General features: G+C 38.0%; 1 protein-coding gene across 11 annotated transcripts in view; it reads left to right on the top strand.

Moving 5' to 3' along the window:
• The window catches only part of Phf3 (PHD finger protein 3), a 72168-nt gene that overhangs the window by 7891 nt on the left and 41705 nt on the right, over nt 1-22572 (top strand). For 2 of the 11 annotated variants that reach the window (NM_001108791.1, XM_006244673.5), the window contains exons 2-3: nt 1575-1843; nt 18249-18410. The exons of 2 other annotated variants lie outside the window; for them this stretch is intronic. In NM_001108791.1, the coding sequence (NP_001102261.1) occupies nt 1600-1843; nt 18249-18410 (406 nt within the window). In that variant the 5' untranslated portion in view covers nt 1575-1599. Of the gene's footprint in view, nt 1-1574; nt 1844-17700; nt 17851-18248; nt 18411-22572 lie in introns of those variants that run through there. 7 more of the 11 variants (XM_039083826.2, XM_006244677.5, XM_006244676.5 and 4 more) reach the window with 7 other exon arrangements.

Here is a 22572-nt window from a genome sequence, read left to right as displayed (position 1 = left end):
TGTCTCTTTTAGATTGCTCACTTTTGACATGAGGAAATATGTTGTTGAAGTAGGGTCTTACTGGCCCAGGCTGGCTTCAGGCTCTTTTTTATGAGCCAAGGCTAGCCTTGAATTTGTGGTTTTCCATTTCAAGAAAGGTGGGACATTTCTAATCTAATACAATAATTAAAATTTAGGACATTTCTGCCATTCCTTAAAGTTTCCATTTATTCTCCAGTCTTCGTCCTTATCTTTAGTCGGTCACTAATTTGGTGGGAAGTTGTTCTTCAGTAGCTTTTAATGAGTCACATCGTTGTAGCTTCTAAGCTCAGTATTAAGGGTGAGTAAGTATTTAGGTATGGACTGAGGAACTGGATGACTTTGAGGAAGACCTTTTAATTATTTAAATGCATTTTCCTTGTAAAAGGAACATATCAAATCCTTTGTATTATTGAGGATTAAGTTATGCACATGCAGATGAAATGCTTACCCCAAAGTATTGCATATGATATGAATTCAGTAGCTTTATTTGGGAACATCACATCACCTCCCATTTTGCAATAGCAATTTAGACCTTGGGACAGGCTGGCCTCATGTTCCTAATCATCCTGATTCTGGGATTGCTGGAGGGCAGCATCACACCCAGTTTTCCCTCTCATTTCTAAGCAGAGAGGTTTTAAGCCAGGTTCAGGAAGTTTTGGTAGATTTAGAGTTATTGTAAAAGGCTTTAAAATGCAGAGCACAAAGATATTTTAGGTGATCAGTGTGGTTTTCTAATGGTTCAGTTTTACCTAAAACGATTCATACAATAAATGTTTTTGATAATTGAGGTTTCTTGAAATCTCCTTGGATATGGAATATCTTTTGCTGAAAGCTTGTGTGTTGTTAAAATTTGGTAGACTAATTCAACATCTGTATAAATCCCACATAACTCACTAAAATAAATTTCAGTATATTATGTGCTTGTTTTCTTGTTATTTATCTTGTTTTCTCCAAAAAAAAGACTCGGGAAGAAAGTGTGTCTATGTGCACAACTTTGTGCATATGTGTGTAAAATTGTGGTTTCTTGGGTTTAGTTAATAGTTTCTTTGATTCACAGGGGGGAAATTGTCTCTCTGTGTTAATAATTTTAATGATTTGTAAATAAAACAAGGCTACTCTATGGTTTTTAGTAGTTGTGGACCATAATTTAAATCAAATTCTAGCTATTTTGTGTGGGCTTACTGTAAAAACATTGTTTTATTCTTTATGAAAATGTTATGGTTAAAACACAGTTTATGGTTTAAACCATGTAATTCTTTCAGATATGTCAAATCAATGGACTATATAATTTTTCTAAAAATAATAAATTGAGTAAAACCTTTAGTATTGTTTCTGGTAAAATAGTATTCTACATGCATAATAAAGAAAGGTCATTCAGTAAAAATTTGATCCACATTTCCAAATGTATATTCTAAAAAACACTGAGGGTTTCTTAAAAAAAAAATTCAGAAGTGTGTTCTTAGATTCAAAATTATTAAAATAATTTGGTATTAGGTGATTTATTTTCAATTGATAGCTTTATTTCTTATGGTATTTTTTTTGTCTTTCTATAGGGTTGAAAGACACACAGAAGTCTTCATGGATATAGTTGATACATTTAATCATTTAATTCCTACTGAACACTTAGATGATGCCCTATTTCTAGGATCCAACCTGGAGAATGAAGTCTGTGAGGATTTTAGTACAAGTCAAAATGTCTTAGAGGACTCGCTGAAGAACATGCTCAGCGATAAGGATCCTATGCTAGGATCTGCAAGTAACCAGTTCTGTTTGCCTGTTTTGGATAGCAATGATCCCAATTTCCAGATGCCTTGTACAACAGGTAATTCTTACTGTTTTTTTTTTTTTTTAAGTCTGCAATTTAAAATAAAGACTTTTCAGCAGCATCTTTTTTCCTTTTCTTTTTTAAAAACGAGTGTAGTGCATTTAGGGTTCTTTCCTTTAAATTCAGAGTCTCTTTTCCAGGCATCAGTTGAGAGAATTTCAACCAAATTTTCTTCTAAGCAGTGTACAGAGTTATGGTCAGGGATGGTATAGATGCAGGTAGAGTGACCATGTAACTTGGCACATCAGATGGGATATTTGTGTTGCTATTAATAATAATTGTGTCTTTAGAACATGTGAAAATTGGGACTCATGCTGGAAACAGAGGTTGCCTGGCAAATGGGACAGTGTCATCCAAGGTCTGCTAGAGTCAGGGTGAAGGCTGAATTGACATGTCTTCAGCTTTTATAGTTCTCTTGGCTCAAATTACAGACTTTGATATTTTGCATATCTGTTTCAAAGTCAGACAGAGAACTATGCTAGTAACTACTAGCTATGTGTAATTATTACCCCAAATGAATGTAGTTCTAGTTGAGATGTTCTGCAAAGTGCACATTAAACTTTGGATATTTGATATGACAAAAGATTGCAAAGTATTTCCTTAACTTCTTCATGATGTGGTAAAGTAATAGTTCTAAAGATATTTGGTTAAATAAATATGAACATTAATTTTTCCTTTTTTATAAAAATATTTTTATGAGTCTATCTGGGTCTCAAGTGTTGCCTCAGGCTGGCCTCCACCTCCTAAGGTCATGCAATCCTTTTGCCTGAGTAGAGGATTTCTGTGCCTGGCTTACTTTTTCTACTGGTATTTATCTATTTATTTAATTATTTATTTATTTACTAAGATTGAGCCCAGGGCCTTGCGCACGCCAGGCAAATAACCTGTCACTAGTCAGGTCTGAGCCTAGCCTGTAGTTTTATAGAGGTGTGGTTTGAACTGTTCAAAGGCACTGCTCTAGTCTGTAGTTGAAGCAGCTGAAAGAGTAAGGAATAACTTTCTGTCAGGCTAAAGTACTCTTAATGAAGTATCTTTAGAATTGGGTATAAGTGTGAAGAATGCCCTCAATGCCAGCCTGGGTTACATATCAAGACTCTGTCTCAAAGTCAAGGGAACTCCTGACTATTTCCCAGAGAAATTCATGGTTTATGTGATACTACTGGTTTGTTTGCTAATGACTTTAGACCACTCCTGAAATATGTTTTCAGTGTATTTACTATTTCTTTTTAATATTTTTGTCCAGTATTTTAAATTGATATAGTAACTGAAGGTTTGGAATGTCTGGATTGCCGTTGACTCAGATCATGCTGCCTGAAGACCTCAACACTGGTTACTAGGATTCATTTCAATCACTCCTTAATACTCAAGTGTTTGGAATTGACATGCTGTTAATGGCGTATCTCTGAAATGATTTATATTGTGTTGTTATCACACAGGTCATTTTGCTACTTGTATTACAAGCCTTTTAAAGCTTTACAGTTGTTTTCTGTATGTGGCTCTGCAAGCTATTTTTTTTTTTTTAAAAATTGGTGCTTGTGTCTGTGGGTAGTTGTATACTTTATATCTTTACTGTTAAATACTTTGGTAACCTTTGCTTGTCCACACGCAGTTGGGCAGTTTAGTCCACATTCAGGAAAAGCATTTCATACCTGTGCACATGTTGGAGTTACAGTCACTACTGATAATGTTTTGAGGGCCTGGAATCAGTATGGTTAGCATTTTGCTTACAAAGTTCTGGCTCATTAATAATCTTAGTAATTCTGTTGGCTATATGAAATATCTTTTTAAATGATAATGTCTGTTGATGTAAGTTTCTTTACTGATGTAAAAAGGCTTTGGTTTTAGGGAACATTCTAATTCCCTTCTTGAAATGTGTATTTTTGAAGATTGTTATTAATACCTGTTAATAATGCTAAGTAGACATATTCTCATTAATTTGTTGGTTGTAATTATCTTAGCTCTGTAGAATGAACTTTTCATATCCATGTGTGTATGATATGTATACTTTTAAGACATGCAAGAGAATCTGAAGGGTATTATAGATGGTCAAGCTCCTCTGATTAGGATTGTTTAAATTTCAGTATTTGCCAGTCAGTCAGGGGATTTGGTTCATGGCTCTTTGGTTTAGTTAAAAGCCCACTAGTTTTCTAATGACTGCAAAATGGAAAACTTTTTAATTTTTACTTTAGAATAATACTAAATTTAGGAGAGTTTCAAAGAAGAAACCTTAACTATAATCTAATGAAAATGCTTTATGGAGAGTAATTTTTCCAGCTATTCATAAATTACCTTGGTTTTTTTTTTTTTTTTTTTTTTTTTTTTTTTTTGTTATGAACGAACATGACATAGATTTTTACTGTTGGTTTTGATAGGAGGTAAGCAGAGAAATGTTCCTGTCTGTATTTCTTAGGTCAGTGAAGGCTAAAACTGGTTATTTTTTAACTTTGGATTTTTTTAAAAGTGCTTTAAGAATAGCAAATGGAATAAGTGGAATATCTTTTTCTCTCTTCTCTGCTGAACCCAGTTGTTTCTGTAGCTGTTTAGAGATTTCTTGTGCTGTATTGTGGTGGTTTGTATTATATTTTTGCTATCTATACAAACTCATGCCTGTAATTTCAGTACTTGAGGGGCTGAGGCAGGAGGATTGTCAGGAGTTCCATGATAGATTGGTCTAGATGGTGATTCAAGTCCAGTTAGGAGTACAGAGAAGACACTGTCTCAGCAGAATCTTCACTTGTGCTGATTTACTTCCAAGCAGGGTGCAGGGTTGTAGTGACTTACAAGGTTTTTAGCAGTAGTCTTATTTAGTACAATTTGTAACAGTTTCTTTTTTAAAATTAACATAATTAATGCATATTCATAGATTAGTATGGTTTCAGTACTTATACACAGTGCATTATGATCAAACCCATCCCCTTAGGACAGACTTGTGTTGACAAATTTCTCATTACTTTATTCCATATCAGCACGTTCTCTCTTTGTAGCTGGCATAATTGTTACTTACTTTTTACATCTTCTCTACTGTTTGGCTTTTTCGGAAACTTGTTTTATTATAGTTTTACTTTTTTGACATGCACGGCTTTTTTTGGGGGGGGGGATTGAATTGTGAAAGTTGTTAAGAACATTTTAAATGGCATCATAGTGTCAAAGGGACAGTAGTTTTCCTCTGCGTTTATTTTTCCCTTCCAGTGGTGTTGGGAACATTCCCCAAATGTTGGATTATTTTGGTGTTGATCTTTTGATGTTACGTAGGGAATTTAGTGGCAGTTTATTGTGGAATAATGGGCTGTTAGCCAGATAGTCTGCAGTTCTGGGGAAGCAGTAAGCAGCAGCTTGAGAAACCTTTCCTAGTAAGCGTAAGTAGCATCTGTGCTGTTTTCTCCTTCTGCTTCAGGTTAGGGAACGGATTTTATTTCCTTGTAATTCAGTGCTTGGGTAAAAGCCTTGTTAGGTAATGAAGTTGAGGGGGATGTCTGTTATATTCAGAGTTTAAATGTTAATCTTCTTTCTAAAAAGACATTCAGTATTTAACTGAATGTCTAGGTGTTATATCCTGGCCAAGTTGATGTAAAATTAATCATCATGTCAAGACACCAAACCTAGCAACCGTGTTAGCTCACTCCAGAGTTGGCTTTGTATTTGTTGCCAGAGTCATTTCAGTCTCAGAGGTTTTGGGGCAGTGCTTCCCAGTGAGCTTTTGGGTAGAGGCAGTTTATGTAGAAAGCCCTTAGTTCCTTTTCTTCAGAGGATGTCTTTGAAGGAAGTTGATAAATGGTTAGTGGGGCCATGTTGGTGTACCAGGTGCTGGGTAGAAGTGGTTTGTTGGCCACATCTCATCAAGTCTTCAGGATGCCTTAAGAGCTATAGATGTACACACAGTAACTGTCAGTTACATTTCTATGGCAGCAATAAAGTGCCAGGACCAAGAGCAACTTAAGGAAGGAAAGATTGATTTTGGCTCCGCGTTCCAGAGTGCAGGTGTCCATAATGGTTGGGAAGGCATGACAGCTGAGGGCTAGTGTAAGATTCTGGCTTATCATACGACACCTGCATACAGGAAGCAGAGAGGACAACACGAAGCAGGGGTAAGACTTTAAATACCCAAAGCCTGACTCCAGTAAGGTTGCAGCCTCGGAACCAAACAATGCTGCAAACTGATGACCAAGTGCTTAAGTGCGCGCTTGTGTGTGTGTGTGTGTGTGTGTGTGTGTGTGTGTGTGTGTGTGTGTGGTGGGTAGATTTCATTCAAACTAGAGCACTTATCAACAGGCTTGATTTCTTTCTATGCCCTCCCCCCAAGTTTATTAGTAAAAGCCACAGTACTAAGATTGATATAGTTTTCTGCTGCTTATGTAGTTGAATGCTCTTGTAATCAGGGCTCCAAAGCTGGTTCTCAGAATTTTGTTTGGTTTTATTTTCAATTAGGATAGAGTTTTAAAATATGTTTTTTTTTTTGAAGGATAAAAAAGGCTAGATTTTTTTTTTTTTAACACTGGGATTAGGGGAGATTAATAGAGTCTGCAGTGGCTTTTACTTACAATGGGAAGTGGGGAGGAGTGACATAACAGAATAATTAGCTAGTGATTGTGCAAACTGATGCTCTTAAGTAAATGCAGTCAGTAAGTACCATTGGATAGAAGTATACTACAAGCTGCTCAAAACATTGTGTCAGGCGGTTGTTATTTCAAGGTAGAGTTCTGCTGTTGCTGAAACTGTCACAGTCCTATCTCAGCCTCCTAAGGACAGCACTTTTTGTTGTTGTTGAGAGTGAGTTTTATGCTAGGTCATTTACCAGACTACAAACATACAGAAGCAACAGAAGAAAGTTTGCCTCAGGTATTATGGAGCTTAGCATCTCATGGAGAACGAGCAGCTTTTGACAAGTGGTCTGAGTATATTTTGTAAGGCTAGTTAGTTATGTATTTAACATGCATTCGAGACAGTGTAGCAGTAGCTGGAATGTTCTGAGCTGTGTTGTTATGCCAGGTATTCTTGGATCATTTCCCACAGTTGTGATTTCAGCAAGCAACCCTGAATGGCCATGCCTCTCTCACATATTCCTTCTGCTAGTTCTTATGTTTTGTTACACACTTAATCTTTGTTGCAAATAGGGGAGGAAATAGAAGAGGTATGAAGTCATTTACAAAGAAGTTGGTTAACTCTGAGGGTATCTAAAATGATGACATTGTTGGATGCTAAATTGTTGCACTGACATTGTTGAATGCTAAATTGTTGTGGGCCTGCTTTTTCCAATAAAGCTAATATTTTGTAACCACTTTGAAGATCAGGATGAAGCATCTTCCTGATGAGATGGCAACTCGAGTAATGAAATGTAAAAAGGGCCCTTTGGTTGGATGGACAAGAGATAATGCTTATTAGATGAGTCAACGTTAAGACATACTGAAATTGCAATATACTCTTCAGTAGGAAATATGGTTGCTGGGACCACAGCCCTCCTGCATATGCCTTCCAGATACTAGCACACAGCACCTGGCTTTAGTCTTTTTGTTGTTGTTGTTGTTGAGTTATTTACATGTGCAAGCCTGTGTATGCCTGCCTGCATAGAGTATCTGCATGTGACTGCAGCTGCCTGCAGCAGTCATAGCTGTTAGGTCCTCTTGCAACTGGAGTTACAAGTGGTTGTTCGGCACTTGGGCCTCAGGAAGAGCATAAATGATTGATCTCTACCACTGAGCTATCTCAAAACCCCCAAATGTATCTTTATAGTGTGTGTTCTAACTTAGAGTTTAAGTAAGGCTATCATGCTTGTGTGGGCTGCTTTAAACATACCGAGGTGTAGCATACTCAGAGCTACTGGGATAATTAAAAGAGAGAGCTCTGCCTGTTCCGTAGGTTTATATTTGTATATGTTAATGTGGAATTTCTAAGGTCTATGAGGTCCAGTGAGATGGCTGCTACTCACTGTCAAGCCTAATGGCCTGAGTCCATGGAGCAGACATGGGAGGAGGAGAGAGACAACCCTGTAAGTTTTCCTCTGACCTTTACTTGCACACACCCTCCCTACACACATGAGGTAAATATAATAAAGATAGAAAACATTTGTAGACACTGAACTTGGTGCTTGTTATTGTGCTCTGCTGGCTGAGGCAAGAGGATTGCTGGAACCTAGAGGCCAGCCTGGGCTTCACAGTTTCAAAAGGAAACAAAACAAAACAAAATGGACAAACAAACAAACAAAACCCTTTTCCAAATAAAAGTACTCCTCAGCGATGAACAGCAAGAGTATGGAACCTGCGTGTGGGCGACAGGCATTTTTGAATAGAGTAGCACCTAGTCTATGATGTTCTTTTTTTAATTTTTAATTTTTTTATTTAATTTTAAAATTCAAATTGTTTATTCTTATCATTGTGGGTGTGAGTGTTAGTGTGTATGATGTGTATGTGGGTACCATGATGCCTAGGACATGGTTGAGGATGACTTGTGGAGTCTGTTCTCTCTTAAAGCCTTTTGGCAGGTTCTGGGCATGGAGCTCTTTGTTTGTTTTTATATGCTGAGTTATTTCCTGTACTTACACTTTTCTTTTTGTGAAGGACTCAGGTATCTTTTATGCTTTTATGCCAGTCTAATTGACTCCATACTTATTGACTCTTTTCTGTCAAGAAGAACAAGGAATAGTAAAGATCTTTAGGTGCTCTGTGTTGTTAGGTTTAAGCAGGGAAGAGTCCTGAGTAAAGATGGAGTGACAGGGACTGGACGCCAGCGGCCTGGAGAGGGTTCTTGCCTCGGGCCTTGTCCCTGTTCTATCATTTTTTTCTGTTCTGTTGTATGATGAATGCACCTCATTGGTTTTGCAATTTCTTGGTAGTGGCAGGTTCTGTTTTTAAAGAAGGAAAGCCTTGTTGATGACCCACATTCCTACTTTACTGCAGACGCCAGGAACAACATCTCACAGCCCTTTTCTTTCCTATGTCTCTTGCTGTTGTGGATTTACTCCAAAGATCTGACTTACTGGGTTATGTGGACCCAGAATGTTTGACCACAGCTTTAGTAATGCCAGGTTCACCGGAGAGGGAAAACAACTTCGTTTGGTATTGTGGATCCTGTGCACAGAGAGTAGTTGTCACATCAGTAGGAAGGTAGGTTGGAGAATGCAGTCTTTGTGAGTGACGTGTACTCGGATACAAGATTAGCTGAGTGGTCCTGAGCAGTCCCTCGTAGCATCAAGCTTGCCTGCTGTTTACTTGTGCTCTGTACTGATGCCTCTTCCCACTCCCATGTCACTCAAGGTGCGTGGAGTACTTGGCTTATTTTCCAAACTGATCCTGCTTCACTTGTCCAAGACTTTCAATGCTGGTTCCAGTTTTCACCTCTTTAATGGATCCTAAGCATTCATTTTTGTGACTTAAGGAGAAGGTGAATTATTGTAGTGTCTAACCCTGAAGATGTGTGTCAACGTAACTGCTTGCTTATTTGAAGCCTCATTCTTTTGGAGGTGTCAGTGTGGGGAGGAGTGTGTGTGTGCATGTGTGTGTACGCGTGAGACCAGGTGTCCATGTCAAGTATCTTCCTTGGTTACTCTCCACTTTATTTTGAGTTAAGGTCTCATGTAGTATAGGATGTCCTTAAATTCACTAGATAGCCTAGTGATCTTGAGTTCCTGATAGTTCTGCTTCTGCCTCCCAGGCTCTTGGAGGCATAGACATTCCCTGGTGTACCATGTTTGCTATGCATTACTAAAATCCATCTTTATGGAAGGAACTAATGTGACTTAGTGCTTAGATCTTTTCATAATAGAAGATGCTATTGTATTTGTAATACCAGTCTCATTTGTAGAACATTTAGCTGGATTTGTAAAATAAAAATGTTTAACTCATCCTTAAAAGGAATAATTTCTTTAAAGCCCTTGCTATGAAAAAAAAAAACAAAAAACAAACAAAAAAAAAAACTTGCTGTGATATCTTAAGAGTCATTTCCTATTCTTTTAGTGCAAACACTCATATTGTTTATAAAAAGTTTTAAAATATAGAGAACACTATATTGATAATGCAATATGAGGGCAAGCATGTTTTTAGGGATCAGTTTTTACTACAGGTTAAAAAAAATTAAAGCTGCTGTATAGGGGAGTAGAGAGCTGGCTTAGCAGTAAAGCACTTGCTTGCTCATAGAGCACCAAGTACAGTTCCCAGCACCCGTGTCAGGCAGCTCACAACCGTCTGTAACTTCAGCTCCAGGGGAGCTGAGGCCCATCTTACTTCTGAGCACACCCACACTTGCACAAATAAGTACTCTCGCAAACACACATACATTACAAAATTAAAAATAAATCTTTGTAGAAATATATATAAGGGATTGTAAAACTGACATTTTATTTAAGGTATGATTTTAATGTATTCTGACTTCATATCCCCCTGAATTTTGCTAAGTACTCGACATTTATTTTAAAAAATATTGATATCTATGTCTATCTATATAGCTATAAATTTTTATTGTGTGTGTATACATGTATGTATGTGTATGTGCATGTGCTCACTTGTGTGCGTGCAAATGTGCAAGACACGTTGAGCCTGTGGAGATATGGAAGTCAGAGAGAAACTCTGAGGAGTTGTTTTTGTTTGCCTGTCATCAGGCTTGGAGGCAAACACCATTACTTAGTGAGCCATTCTCTGCCTGTATGACATGCCCCTGCCTCCCCTCCTCTTTTTATGAGACAGGACCTCTCCTGCTTGTAGACCAGACTGGCCTCAAAACATGGCAGTCCTCTTGCCTCAGCTTCCCAAGTGCTGAGATTAAAGACACCTCTGTACCTTGACATTTACACCTTATGAAATGAGGAGACTTTAATTAAAATATCTTTTAAGATTTTAATTAAAGTTACTGAGTTTGCGAGTGTAGGCACTTCTGCCCCACAGTGTATCTGTAAAGGTCAGAGACTAACTTGGGATCTGTCCCTGCTGCATCCAGGCTCTAGGATAGCTGGTCTGTGAGCTCTTAATTTACATTATATTGTTTATCTTATTTATTTAAATCAGGGAACATATATGACATTTCTGAAATCACTCTTTTCTATTGATGACTTTTTTCCTTTTTCTTTTTCTGAGACAGTTTCAGTTGTAGGCTTAGAACTCCCTTTGTAGTTGAGGATGGCCTTGAACTTCCGATAATCCTCTCCACTTTTCAGATCCTAGGATCACAGACAGGCATGTGCCACCCACACCCCATTTTGGTTCCCATAAATGGGACTACATCTAGGGCTTTGTGCATGCAAGGTAAAACTCTACCATCTGCATTGCTATACCCATCCTTAGCCTTCAGATCAGTGCTTTCTGAAAAAAGGAAGACCACCCATCCCAAGAATGCCCTACATTACAGACATTTTAAAAGTTTTGATGAGGTGATGGCTTGTCCTTTGATTCCTTTACTTTAAATTGGAAGTGAGGATTAAAAGCTTGATTAAACATATTTACAAGAATTCTTCCTGGGTGAAACTTTTCAGTTAGTATTGTATAATTTTACTGTGTTTGATGTGGAAGTCTTTATGTTAAGTTCGTTTACCAGGCTGAGGTTCTGTTGAAGCAGAAACCTCATCTTTAGAATTTGAGATAGCACGCTGTCTGAAGAACGGTAGCTTTGCTGGCCTGGAGACTCCGGTTTTCATCAGGTTCCCTTTCGTGGGTCCCAAGCCTCCGGCACAGTGTTTGCTGGCGTCAGTTATAGCCATCGGCTATTTTCTAGTTATTTTAATTCCTGTGTATTTGCTGACGTTCTTCTAGTAAAATTAAAAATGTCCTTATTACCTACAAGATGGTATGAAATTCTTATTGTGAGACTGTGAAAGGGATAAACCTAGTATTCATTCAGCAGTTTCAGAATTTATGTTGGTGAAATAGTTATATTGAACACCATGCAGTGGGCCTGCTATCCCTTCTCATTGTTACAAAGACTGTGGATCAAAAATCTTTTAGCACGGACATATGACCCTGTGCTCCATTTGAGTGCTTGTTTTATGCTTGGTTTTGATGTTCATCCTTTTCCCCTACTTTTATATACAAATTATCTTACATGTAGCCAGTGTAATATATGTCTAATGACTGTTAACTGTGTTTTAACACACACACACACACACACACACACACACACACACACACACACAGCTGTGTGAAACAGTGTTCTTTGATTATTTTAAAATGTGAAGCTTTTGTTTTTACTTTGGCTGCAGCCACATCTTTTTTTCTACTTCATATATGGTTACTCTCAATTTCAGAATGAAAGATTTTCCTGATAAGCAGTGTCCCCAAAATAAATCTGTAAAAAGAGGTTAGCCTGAAAATTAAGTTGTTGGTAAGTTTTGCTTAAAAATATTTTCTAGAATTAGACTCAACATTGATAATAAGTTTGATGCACATTGGTGACAGGGCAACTGTCAGTGACCTGGGTTAGTGAATAAGCAGTGTTCACCGACTCTCAGAGAAATGCTCTGGTGACTCTTTAGGAAATCATTTCCACATAAATTTTCATTAACTAAGAATTCATTTATGAAGCAGCCTATTGAAAATTTTACTTTTCAATGTTGATTTAGTTGTTTTAGAAAATACATTACCGCCATCCTTCCCCACCACTCACATGCCCACACCCACAGGGTGACAGTGATCTTGGCCATAGAATCCAGATCCTTATACACGGCAAGCAAGTGCTCCACCACAAGCCGTATCCCCAGTGCCTTTGCATCATTCTTCATTAGAGATATCGTCAACTACTGTTTTAATAGGCAGGGCTTCTGGTCCTTCCAGCAACTGGGCCAAAGGTAAATAAATGTACTTGGATAAAAGAATCATGATTGAATAATACATTTCTCATCTTTGAGTAGTTTAGAACATTAAGCATCTTTTATATTCCATTCATTTATCTAATTGAGAGTCTAGCAAACAGAGATTAATAGAAACATATGGAATAGAAATTAGTTGTTGGCATATAACACTGTAGGATTAAGCATCTTAACTGAAATGAACTTGATAAAGGGTTGGTATTGTGGAACTCGGAAAGAATCAGAAAGTACTAAGGTTATCAGGATACTCTGACTTCCAAGCCTGTGGTGTAGATGGTACACGGTGTGGATAGTTGGTTTCAAGATAAATGTACGCAATGTACAGGTGAAGCGCTGGCACACATCCATGTATTTATTGCAATGATCAGGATTTTGCTGCTTTTCACAGACTAAAATGTTTCTTAGATTCGCCAACCTTAATGCAGGGTTGATTGGTTTTAATCTTAATTTTTAAGGATTTAGTTTCTAGACATTCTAAAAAAATTAATAACTATGTTTTTTAAGGGAATAGCCTTTATTTATTTCCTTATGTCTCTGTGCCTTCTAATCTGTGTTTCTATACTGTAAGTATCCTCTGTGAGGGCCTACTCAGCACTTCTGTAATCTAATAGAGGTATTTTAGTTCTTTTTGATTGAGTGGGTTGAATCTAGTAGAACATAAAAGTTCTAAGTTTTTTGAGGTAGAGAATTGTGAACTGTGGTGTTTGTGCCCATTAGCCCTTAAGATTGAACAATGTGCCCTTTTGCAGCTGTTCAGACATTGACACTGTATCAGAAGGCATAAGCACAGTTTTTACCCTCATGGGTTAATATTCTACGTAGCTGTGTGCATACAGTCACCAAAGCTCTTTCCTGAGGTAGTTTTCATTGCTCAGGCTTTACTTGGTAGGGGAAGGATACATTTCTGTAAGAAGTTGTTTGTCTCTGTTTTCTTGTGTATGACATAGTGTTGTTCAGTTTTCACCACTATGGTGAATATCTTAGTAGTAACCAGGTAACAGGAAACAGGTTTATTTTGGGTAAGTCTTGTATGTTTCAGTCCACAATCAGTTTCCTCTTTGCTTTCAGGTCTGGAGAAGCAGCATATCATGGTTACAATGTGTGGTGTAACAGAAGGGCTTGGCTCATGCCTAGGAAGGAATAGGGTGAAAAAAAGAGACCTTTATCCCTAAACACCTTTCAAGAACACACTCAGAATTCCATGAAGACCTTCCACTGGGCTTTGCCTCTTCAAGTTCCTACTGCCTCTCATTAGAGCTTTCCTGGAGACCAGGCCTCTGACCCATGGACCTTAGGGAGACATCTACGACTGATTGGGGCCTGATTCATTGAAATGAAACACTCAATGTGTAAAAGTGATTTATGTTTCAGTAAGAGGGCTGAGTTTTTAAATTTAACATCTTTTCCTATTTTATGGTAAACACAATTCTTATTAAGTAACATTTCAAGTATCAGCAATATAATGCTTAATTGCATAATTCTATGTAAGGTACTAAGGTTTGCTTTGACTTAAAGGCGGTTGCTTGCTTGTTTTTTAAGTGCTGTATTGTTTAAAAAGTGCTGGAGGATGCAGTTATTGGATACAAGTTCCTGCCCTCATGTAGCTAACAAGTATAGCTGTAGGATGACGAGAGATTATAGTTGTTTCTTACACAGTGAAAGTCACGGTATATTTGAGTATTTGCCATGAAGAAGCGCAGCATTGGTAGCTGTGGAATTGGTCATTTGCCTTGTAAGCAAGAAGGCCTGACTTTGACCTGGTATTTTTGATCCTGTTATTTTTCTCTTACTGTGGTGAAATACTGTGACCTAGGCAGCTTATAGAAAGAAGAGTTTATTTGGGCTTATCTGAGCTCCAGAGGGATAAGGGTACGTCATGCTAGGGAAATGGCAGACATGGTAGGAACAGAAATTGTGATTTCCCATCTTCAAATGTAAGCACAATGCCTCTGCCTCTAGTGATGCCGTCAGCAGCAAGGCCACACCTCCAAACAGAGAACCAAGTGTTCTAGTACATGAATCTAAGAAGCTTCCTCGTTCAGACCACCACAGATCCACAGAATTGGCATAAAAAGCTAGGTTTGGGTGATGAGGTGGCTCAGTGGATAAAGATTTTTGCTACCAATGCTAACTGCCTGAGTTTGGCCCCTGGAACCCAATTGGTAGGAAAAGTGAATATGTTACTGCAAATTGTCTTCAGATCTCCACATGTCGGCCATGCAGTGCACATGGTCTCCACACCCTAAATACATACATGCATATATACATATATGTATGCATGCAGTAGCTTTTTGAAAAATTGGGTTCAGTGATGTGTGCTGATATTTCAGTTCAGGCAAGACAGAAATAAGAGCGTTCCTAGGACTTGCTGGTCTGCCATTTTTGTCTGGTTCCAGCTTCAGTGAGAGACTGTCCCCATACTAAGGTAGAAAATGCATAAGGAAAATTACTGCCGAAAAATTTCCCAGGGTTCCACACATAGGTACCCATACATGTATAAAGCATTCATACAAAAAGTAGAAACAACAGATAGTAGCAGTATTTGGGAGACATGTAGTGGCCAGCTTTCTGAAGATCTTGGGTACATTATAAATGGAAGCGTATGAAAAGAGATGATTAGTCAGCTGTTTTGTTAAAGTAATTTGATACAAATCAAATATTTCAGTCATGCCTAGAGTTGTTTTTACATTTTTACAATCATTTATAGCTTTCTGCTTTCAAGAGTATAACAGGTAGGCTGTGCAAATGAGTTAGGACATTATATATTCTAGCTAGCTGAAAAGACAGACCTGAATAATAAAAATAGAGTAAAGCAGGTCTTACACAAGTACTCTCTGCCCCTCCCCCAAAGGCTCTTGTCAACAGTGTTTATGTCATTGCTAGGCGTCCTAGGATTGCTCTGTGAATGCAAGTGCCTCTTGCTTGCATGCTTGTAGAGGTATTGGGCAGAGTTCAGATGGAAATACGAAACCTCAGCCTGTATCTTTGTGTTTTCCTTAGTTGCTTAGTAGGTTAACCCGTGCCCCTGGTGCCCTGCTGCCTTTCTTGTGATGTCCGGTATTTAGGTGCCCATTTGGGGTTTTGAAACTACCTTTCCACATGTGTTTTCTACAGGTTGCTTGCAGTTCCGTGGTGTGGAGCATACCTATTTTTCCTTTCTTTTTTCTGTACGTGGAAGGATTGGAGTGTGGTGAAAGCTCTTTGGCTCTTCTGTGACAGCCTTTACCGTGGAGCCTCATTGTCAGCACTGCTTGTATTTACGAGTTTCAGCATTTGTGCTGTACTTTTCTGTCCCTCTACCAAAGACAGTTCTGAGGCTGGATCACCATTCTCACTTTGTCAGGCCACATCAGTCGTTACCATGTACCATTTATCTTCTGTCTCAGCCGTCACTGATTGAACTTAATTGATTTTTGCTGTCTTAAAGTATTTGTTTGTTTCCTCATTCACATGTCTCACAAATCTATTTTCCAACTTGCTTATCTCAATTTCTTCTTATGCTTCCCTTACTGACCTTTAAGTATTGGAGTGTCAACAGGTTATAGATTTTTGACAGTTATTTTATTTATACTCACTTTAAAGTCTGTTACTTGATTACCTAACTAAAAAAACTAAAACCCTTTATGATTCAACTCTCCAGTGTGTTTGTCTCGGTGTGTGAGGGGTGGTGCGAATGTGTGGAGGCCTGAGTGTTCTTCAGAAGCCATTAATGTTGTTTTTGAGACAAGAGTCTCATATGTACAGACAGGTCGGTGCTATTGAGTTGTGCATTAGACACATTAAGTTAGCTTCTTAGGAGTGAGTGTGACACTTAAGCACTATGTGTTCCTAATATAGGTAAGAATGTAAGTAATGCTGCTAAGTGGACTTATTTTTATATCCCCGTCATTATAGTCAAAGGCTCGCTGAGTCAAGTAAAACAAACACATGTACATCAGTGTAGTAATATAAGTGGACAGGCAGTAAGGGAGGCACCATTCAGTAACTTGTAAAAGATTATAAGCAACTTACCTCAAAACACTTCAGCTTAAGGCCAGTGAGATAAGGCTGGTAAAGGTTCTTGCTGCCGAGCATGAAGGCCTCAGTTTAAATTCCCTGGGATTTCCATGGAAAGAACAGGATTGTGCATGTTATCCTCTGACTTACACACACACACACACACACACACACACACACTATTTAAAGCTCATTAATTGGCCGGTGGATTTAAGAATTAAGTGTCCCCAAGCCATTATTAATTAGCCTCTTGTGAGTGATTTTACTCATCAAGGTTAGTCCCCCCTCCACTGTAATATAGATGTGTGCATTGTGAAGTTTGCTGACAAAGTGTAAGAGTAAGAAACTAGGATAACAACTATTCCTTATCTACCTTAACTGCTAGAGATAATCTATGCTGACAGGCTGTGTTACATTCTGTGGTTTTTATGCACCTTTACAATGCAAATATATATATAATTCATGTGCTTTATATAGAATTGAGAAGTGGTGTTAATTTACTTTAAGTACTTAATGTAAACTCTTTTCTGAGTATGTGCAGTAACATAAATATTTGGTCATGATATTTATAGCCTCACTGGATTCCCCATCTCTCTTTCTCTCTACCTATATTGTATCTTAAAAGAATCCTGAGGAATTTCCCACCAGTATTTTATAGTGCATAGTGTAGTGGTTAAGACCATGGACTCTGAGAATAATGCATGCTTTGTAAGATATTTGGAAGACAGATGAGACGTAAACCCTTGCCTTTTATAGATAAGGGTTGATACTACAACTAATGTGTCTTCATGTGTGTCCTGTCAGTCTTTCTCCCGTTTGAATGGACATGTACGTGCATTTCATTTATATGACTTCTTGAACAAAGATTAGAATGTTTTCTGGCCAATATTTTATTTGCAATTTGTTTTTCCACTGTTTTTTATGTTTATCTTGGGAAAGGGTTTGAACAGTTTTGTGAATCTATTTGTTGCCAAATTGCTCTTCATGAAGATTGTGTCATTTGAAAGTATACTTATTAAGAATTTCATTCTCTTTAAATTTTAGGATAGACCACTCTCTTGTTGAGCTCTTTCAAATGACGTTCTTCTACTTGGATACAAGGATGAGGACTAGATAACTTCTAACCCCTAGGATGAAGATAGTAGCTAACATTTGTCTAGTGCTCTAAAGTTTACAGAGTGAGTTCATGCATCATCCCTCTAGATCCTCACAACAGCACTGTGAGGTAGGTAGGACAGGTCCCGTTACTCTCCTTTCAGAGATAGAAGAAACCAGTGGACAGGCTAAATGCTGTAGTCACACCCCTCCATCCTCTCTGATTAAATGTATCCTTACCCATGACATTCTCAAGGGGAAAGGAGATGATAACAGCAAGAGTTGAGATTAGATCAACAAGGATTACTACTAATTCTCTGAGTAGTTACCTCACAGAGTAGACATTGGTCAAATGGAACGGATGTGGGTGCTTACTGGTAAAGTACCGCATATGTTAGCAATAGACTTAGATTTTTATGACTATACAATATCACATTAAAACACTTTGATTTTTTTTCATGTACTGCTTTTAAATTAATAACACACCCAAAATTTTTTTAAATAATTTTTGTTTTTGTTTCTTTCTAGTTGTTGGTCTTGACGATATTATGGATGAAGGAGTTGTTAAAGAAAGTGGTAATGATACCATTGATGAAGAAGAATTGATTTTACCTAACAGGAGTTTGAGGGACAGAGTAGAAGACAATTCAGTAAGATCACCAAGAAAATCACCTCGTTTAATGGCACAAGGTAATCCTTCCCAAGAGGTTAAGCCAGAAAATCAGATGCATAAAACATGAGTATTAGGTTGTACAATGCTAAGCAGAGTACCCATTCATCCACGCACCTATCCACCTGCCACTTAACTGATCACTAGGGTCTCTAGTAGCCCAGGTTGAATTCAGATACTCTGTGAAGAAGCTAAGGCTGGCTTTGAACTCCTGTCATATTACCTCCAATTCCCAAGTACTCAGACTATAGGAGTATTCTAGTCACATCTGGCTTGAAAAATTGTTTTTCAAAGTATGTTTTGTGGTATAAGTGTTTTTAAATTATTAATTTTTGGGATTCTAATGTTATTACATTGTTTCTTTCATTCCATTCCACCATCCAAACTCCCATATATCTCTCCTTAAATTCTTTAAATTCATGCGATTTTTTCTTTTATATGTGTATGTGTTTCTAAATACACAGATAGAGCCTCTGAGCCTGTATAATGTTACTTCTCTGTGTTTTTAGGGCTGAACATTCGATATTGGATAACTACTTAGTGTGCTTTTCCCTGAAGAAGGCCATTTCTCTTTCTCAGTGTTTCTCAGTGGTCTAAGTGCTTTGTGTAGGACTGAAGCTTCCTGGGGCTCCCTGTCCACATTAGCTTGTCCATTGTCGCCATCCTTGCTCGCTCATGCTTAGGTAGTCATGGGTGTAGCCTCTGACACACTAGGATTTGCAGTCATCGAGCAAACTCCCTCATCCTTCAGCTCTTACAGTCTTTCCTCCACCTCTGCTGTAATGATTCCTGAGTCTTCCTTAGTGCTGTGTCTTAATGTAGATGTATCCATTGGAACTCCGCTCTACAACTCTGCAGTTTGATTTGTGGTGTTCTGCAGTGGTCTCTCTCTGTCTGTTACAAAGAGAAGTTTTCTTGAGGGATGAGAGCCACACTTACCTGTGTGGAATGTAAGGATACATATTTAGAACGTAGTTAGGAACTATGCTGGTTTTAGAAAAGTGGCGGTTGTAGGTTCTACTGTAGGTTCATGACTTCACTGACTGTTGCTAGGTTTTCAGTACCAGGCATAGTTTCCATCTTGATTGGATCTTAAGTCCAATTAGAGAGCTGTTGGTTACTGCCAAGGTCTGTGTGTCACTGCTGCATCCTTAGGGTTATTGTGCTGTGTGGGTCGCTAGTGAGGTTCATAGGTGGTGTCACAGCTGGGTAGGCCTTTTGGTGGTTCCTTTCCTCCTTTGGAAGCTAGAATGCCACCTTCTGGTACCATGAGAGTGTCCTCAGGGCGAAGGCTTTCAGGTCAGTTTCAGCTTGGGCATCTGGGGCCTGTGTCTCAAGTGTATGGTGTCTGTCTTTAGCAATAGAGACTTATCTTCTGCCGCTGGTGGCAACCTAAGGTAGCAATAGGTTATACTGTTTTGGGAATCTCTTGGACAACACTAACAACTGAAAAGAGCCTCATGCCTGCTGTTGGGGTTTTTTGTTAGATTGTCTTTGGCCCTAGGAGGGAGTATTATTATTAGCCCAGATAAGAAAATTTAATTTTAACTATATATATATGTCTGTCTGTCTGTCTGTCTGTCTGTCTATCTATCTATCTATCTATCTATCTATCTATCTATCTATCTATCTTTGTTTTACAATTTTATACACACACACTATACATTGGTCATATCTCCCTCACTATTATTTTCCTTCAGTCCCTCCCACTCTTGCTGAAAATATCCTTGTTCTCCCTCCAGGTCTTTCTCTCTTTAGTGTTTCTGTGTGTCCACAGCATCTTATCCCACTTGCTTGTGTAGACATGGGTGAGAATAACTTACTTTAGCGAAGACAAATTACCACAGGAACTGATCTGAGAATATGACTCCATTTACTACTTACGAAGGTGTTTACTCTGATTTTTTTTTTTGTAGAGGGGTTGAGTTGCTATATGCTGGATGGAAGCTTGTAGAATCTTTTTCACTATTTAAAAAAAAATTTCATTACATGAAATCTTGGCATATTAAGGGATATTTTATGTGTTAAGGTTAGCTAGCAATTTATTTGGGGTCTATTGTTCACTTCTGGAAATGTTTTTTACACACTTAATTCATTTTCATCAGTATCTCTTCTAGAGTATCTTTTTGACTTAATCTCTTGAAATGATTTCATTTTCCTCTGACCTTCTATCAAGTTTTGCATTTCTAATGCTCAAATGTTTCATTTTGTTTGGGGAATGACCCTAAAAATAGCAATGTATTTATCTTTATTAAAATTATATAATAGTTTTTATCTTTAAGTTACTAATACCTTTTATCTTTATTAGGATACTCAAAATGTTTTAAAAAGGATTCATCTCCTTTTTGTTTTGAAAGAGAAAAAATTAATATTTTGGTTTTTGTCCTTCATTTTAGAAAACTTCCTCCCCTTTGTTTAGGAATTCCCAAAAATCAAAGAGCTGAGCAAACATCAAATATAGAGAGATTCTGTACATCACAGGGTTAGTCACTGGCTGCTGCCAGCAAGAGTCACAGCATTGGAAGATGGAGTTTTCTTGGGCCATTGAGGAGGGGTTTGTAGCCTGAAAGGGCAGGGTCACTCTGTTGTCACGCTTAGTTCATGGGTAGAGCAGTTCCTGCTGTTGCAGTGACACTGAGGGAGGGAGGCTCACTAAGTCTGAAGTTGACATCCCTAAGGGGAGCCAGGCCTTGGGAAACTAAGGAGAAAGGAGCAGTGAGTTCAAAGGAATGCATGCTGTGGAAAAACTTAACTGTGTGGACTGAATTTATGAACTGAGCATTACCTGTCTTTAGGGATTCTCTACCAGAGGTCAGGTTACTTCTGTGGTTTCATTAGCATATTTTGTTATTTTGGTACCCAGCAAAGGAAGTTGATAGAGTATCTGTCATCAGTATCCTATATATAAATTCTGTTTCACAATTACCATTGTTGTACTGCTACTCTCAACTGTGGCATTCCTAGTATAGAACTCGTTTAGGGCTGTGGGTCCCAACCTTCCTAATGCTGCAACCCTTTAATACAGTTCCTTATGTTGTAGAGACCTCCCCCCCAACCATAAAATTATTTTTGTTGCTATTTCATAGCTATAAGTTTGCTATTGTTTTATAAATATCTGTGTTTTCCAATGGTCTCAGACACCCTCTGTGAAAAAGTTGTTTGTCCCCAAAGGGGTCACAGCCAACAGGATGAGAACCATTGCTTTAAGGGCTAAGCTCTAGGGTGTTAATGTGGTGGATTTGATAACTTGCCAGCCTAGTGTTTGTCTCAAGAATACTACTTAGTTGTTCCTTGCTTGAATCACAAAATATGTCATTGTTTCCTCTCAATCTTTATTTTCTGTAGATTCATACCTTAAAAAAAAAGATCCTTTACTGTAGCTAAGGGAACAAGGGTTATCCTTATCATAATTTCCTTGGTATATAATTTTAATCAATTTTTAAAAATCGGTTCCTTGACACATGAGTTCTTGAGACTTTAAGAAATAATTAAGATTAAAAAATATAGAAAAAATAAGGTTTATGTTTTTTGTTTTTTGTTTTTTTTTTTTTGTTTTTTTGGCCTATAGGAAGGCATGCTTCAGATTAAGACAGTTTATATTTAGAGAAGTAAAGGTGGCTTTATCCTTTGCTTAATAAATTTCTTCCTATTTGAAACTAACATTTCATCAGAATATCCTTAGACTCGGCCGACTACCATGCCGCTCTGTTTTTACCAGCTACTTTAAAGCCACAGTTTTTATTGTGTTTTTAGTGGTTTCATTTCAGACATGTATAGAGTTCAGAGCTTAAAAGTCACCTAAATACAGAAATAAAACTCTGGTTGTTATTTTAAAACTAACAGAGCCTATGATGAACAGTTCATAAACCATTAAGTAATATTCTCTTACTTATTTTGTCTTTGTGTTGTATATGCACATTTGTGTGTGCATGTGCAATGTGCACAATGCGGTGTGCACACCAGGTGTGTGCATATGAATGCCAGAGGTCGGTTTCAGTTGGCTTTTCCCATCACCTTCTACCTTATGTTTTGAGTCAGTATCTCTCACTGAACCTGGAGCTCCTTGGTTCAGCTAGGCCAGGATCAGTGAACTCTGGTGTCTCGTGTCTCAGCACCCAACCCTACATCCGGCACTGGGCTTACAGATGTGCGCCTCCATGCTCATTCTGTATGTGGGTGTCA

The sequence above is a fragment of the Rattus norvegicus genome, chromosome 9, assembly GCF_036323735.1.
Source record: "Rattus norvegicus strain BN/NHsdMcwi chromosome 9, GRCr8, whole genome shotgun sequence".
Lineage (NCBI taxonomy): Eukaryota > Metazoa > Chordata > Mammalia > Rodentia > Muridae > Rattus > Rattus norvegicus.
The sequence above is the reverse complement of the archived record's forward strand: the minus strand, read 5'-3'. Positions and strand labels throughout refer to the sequence as shown.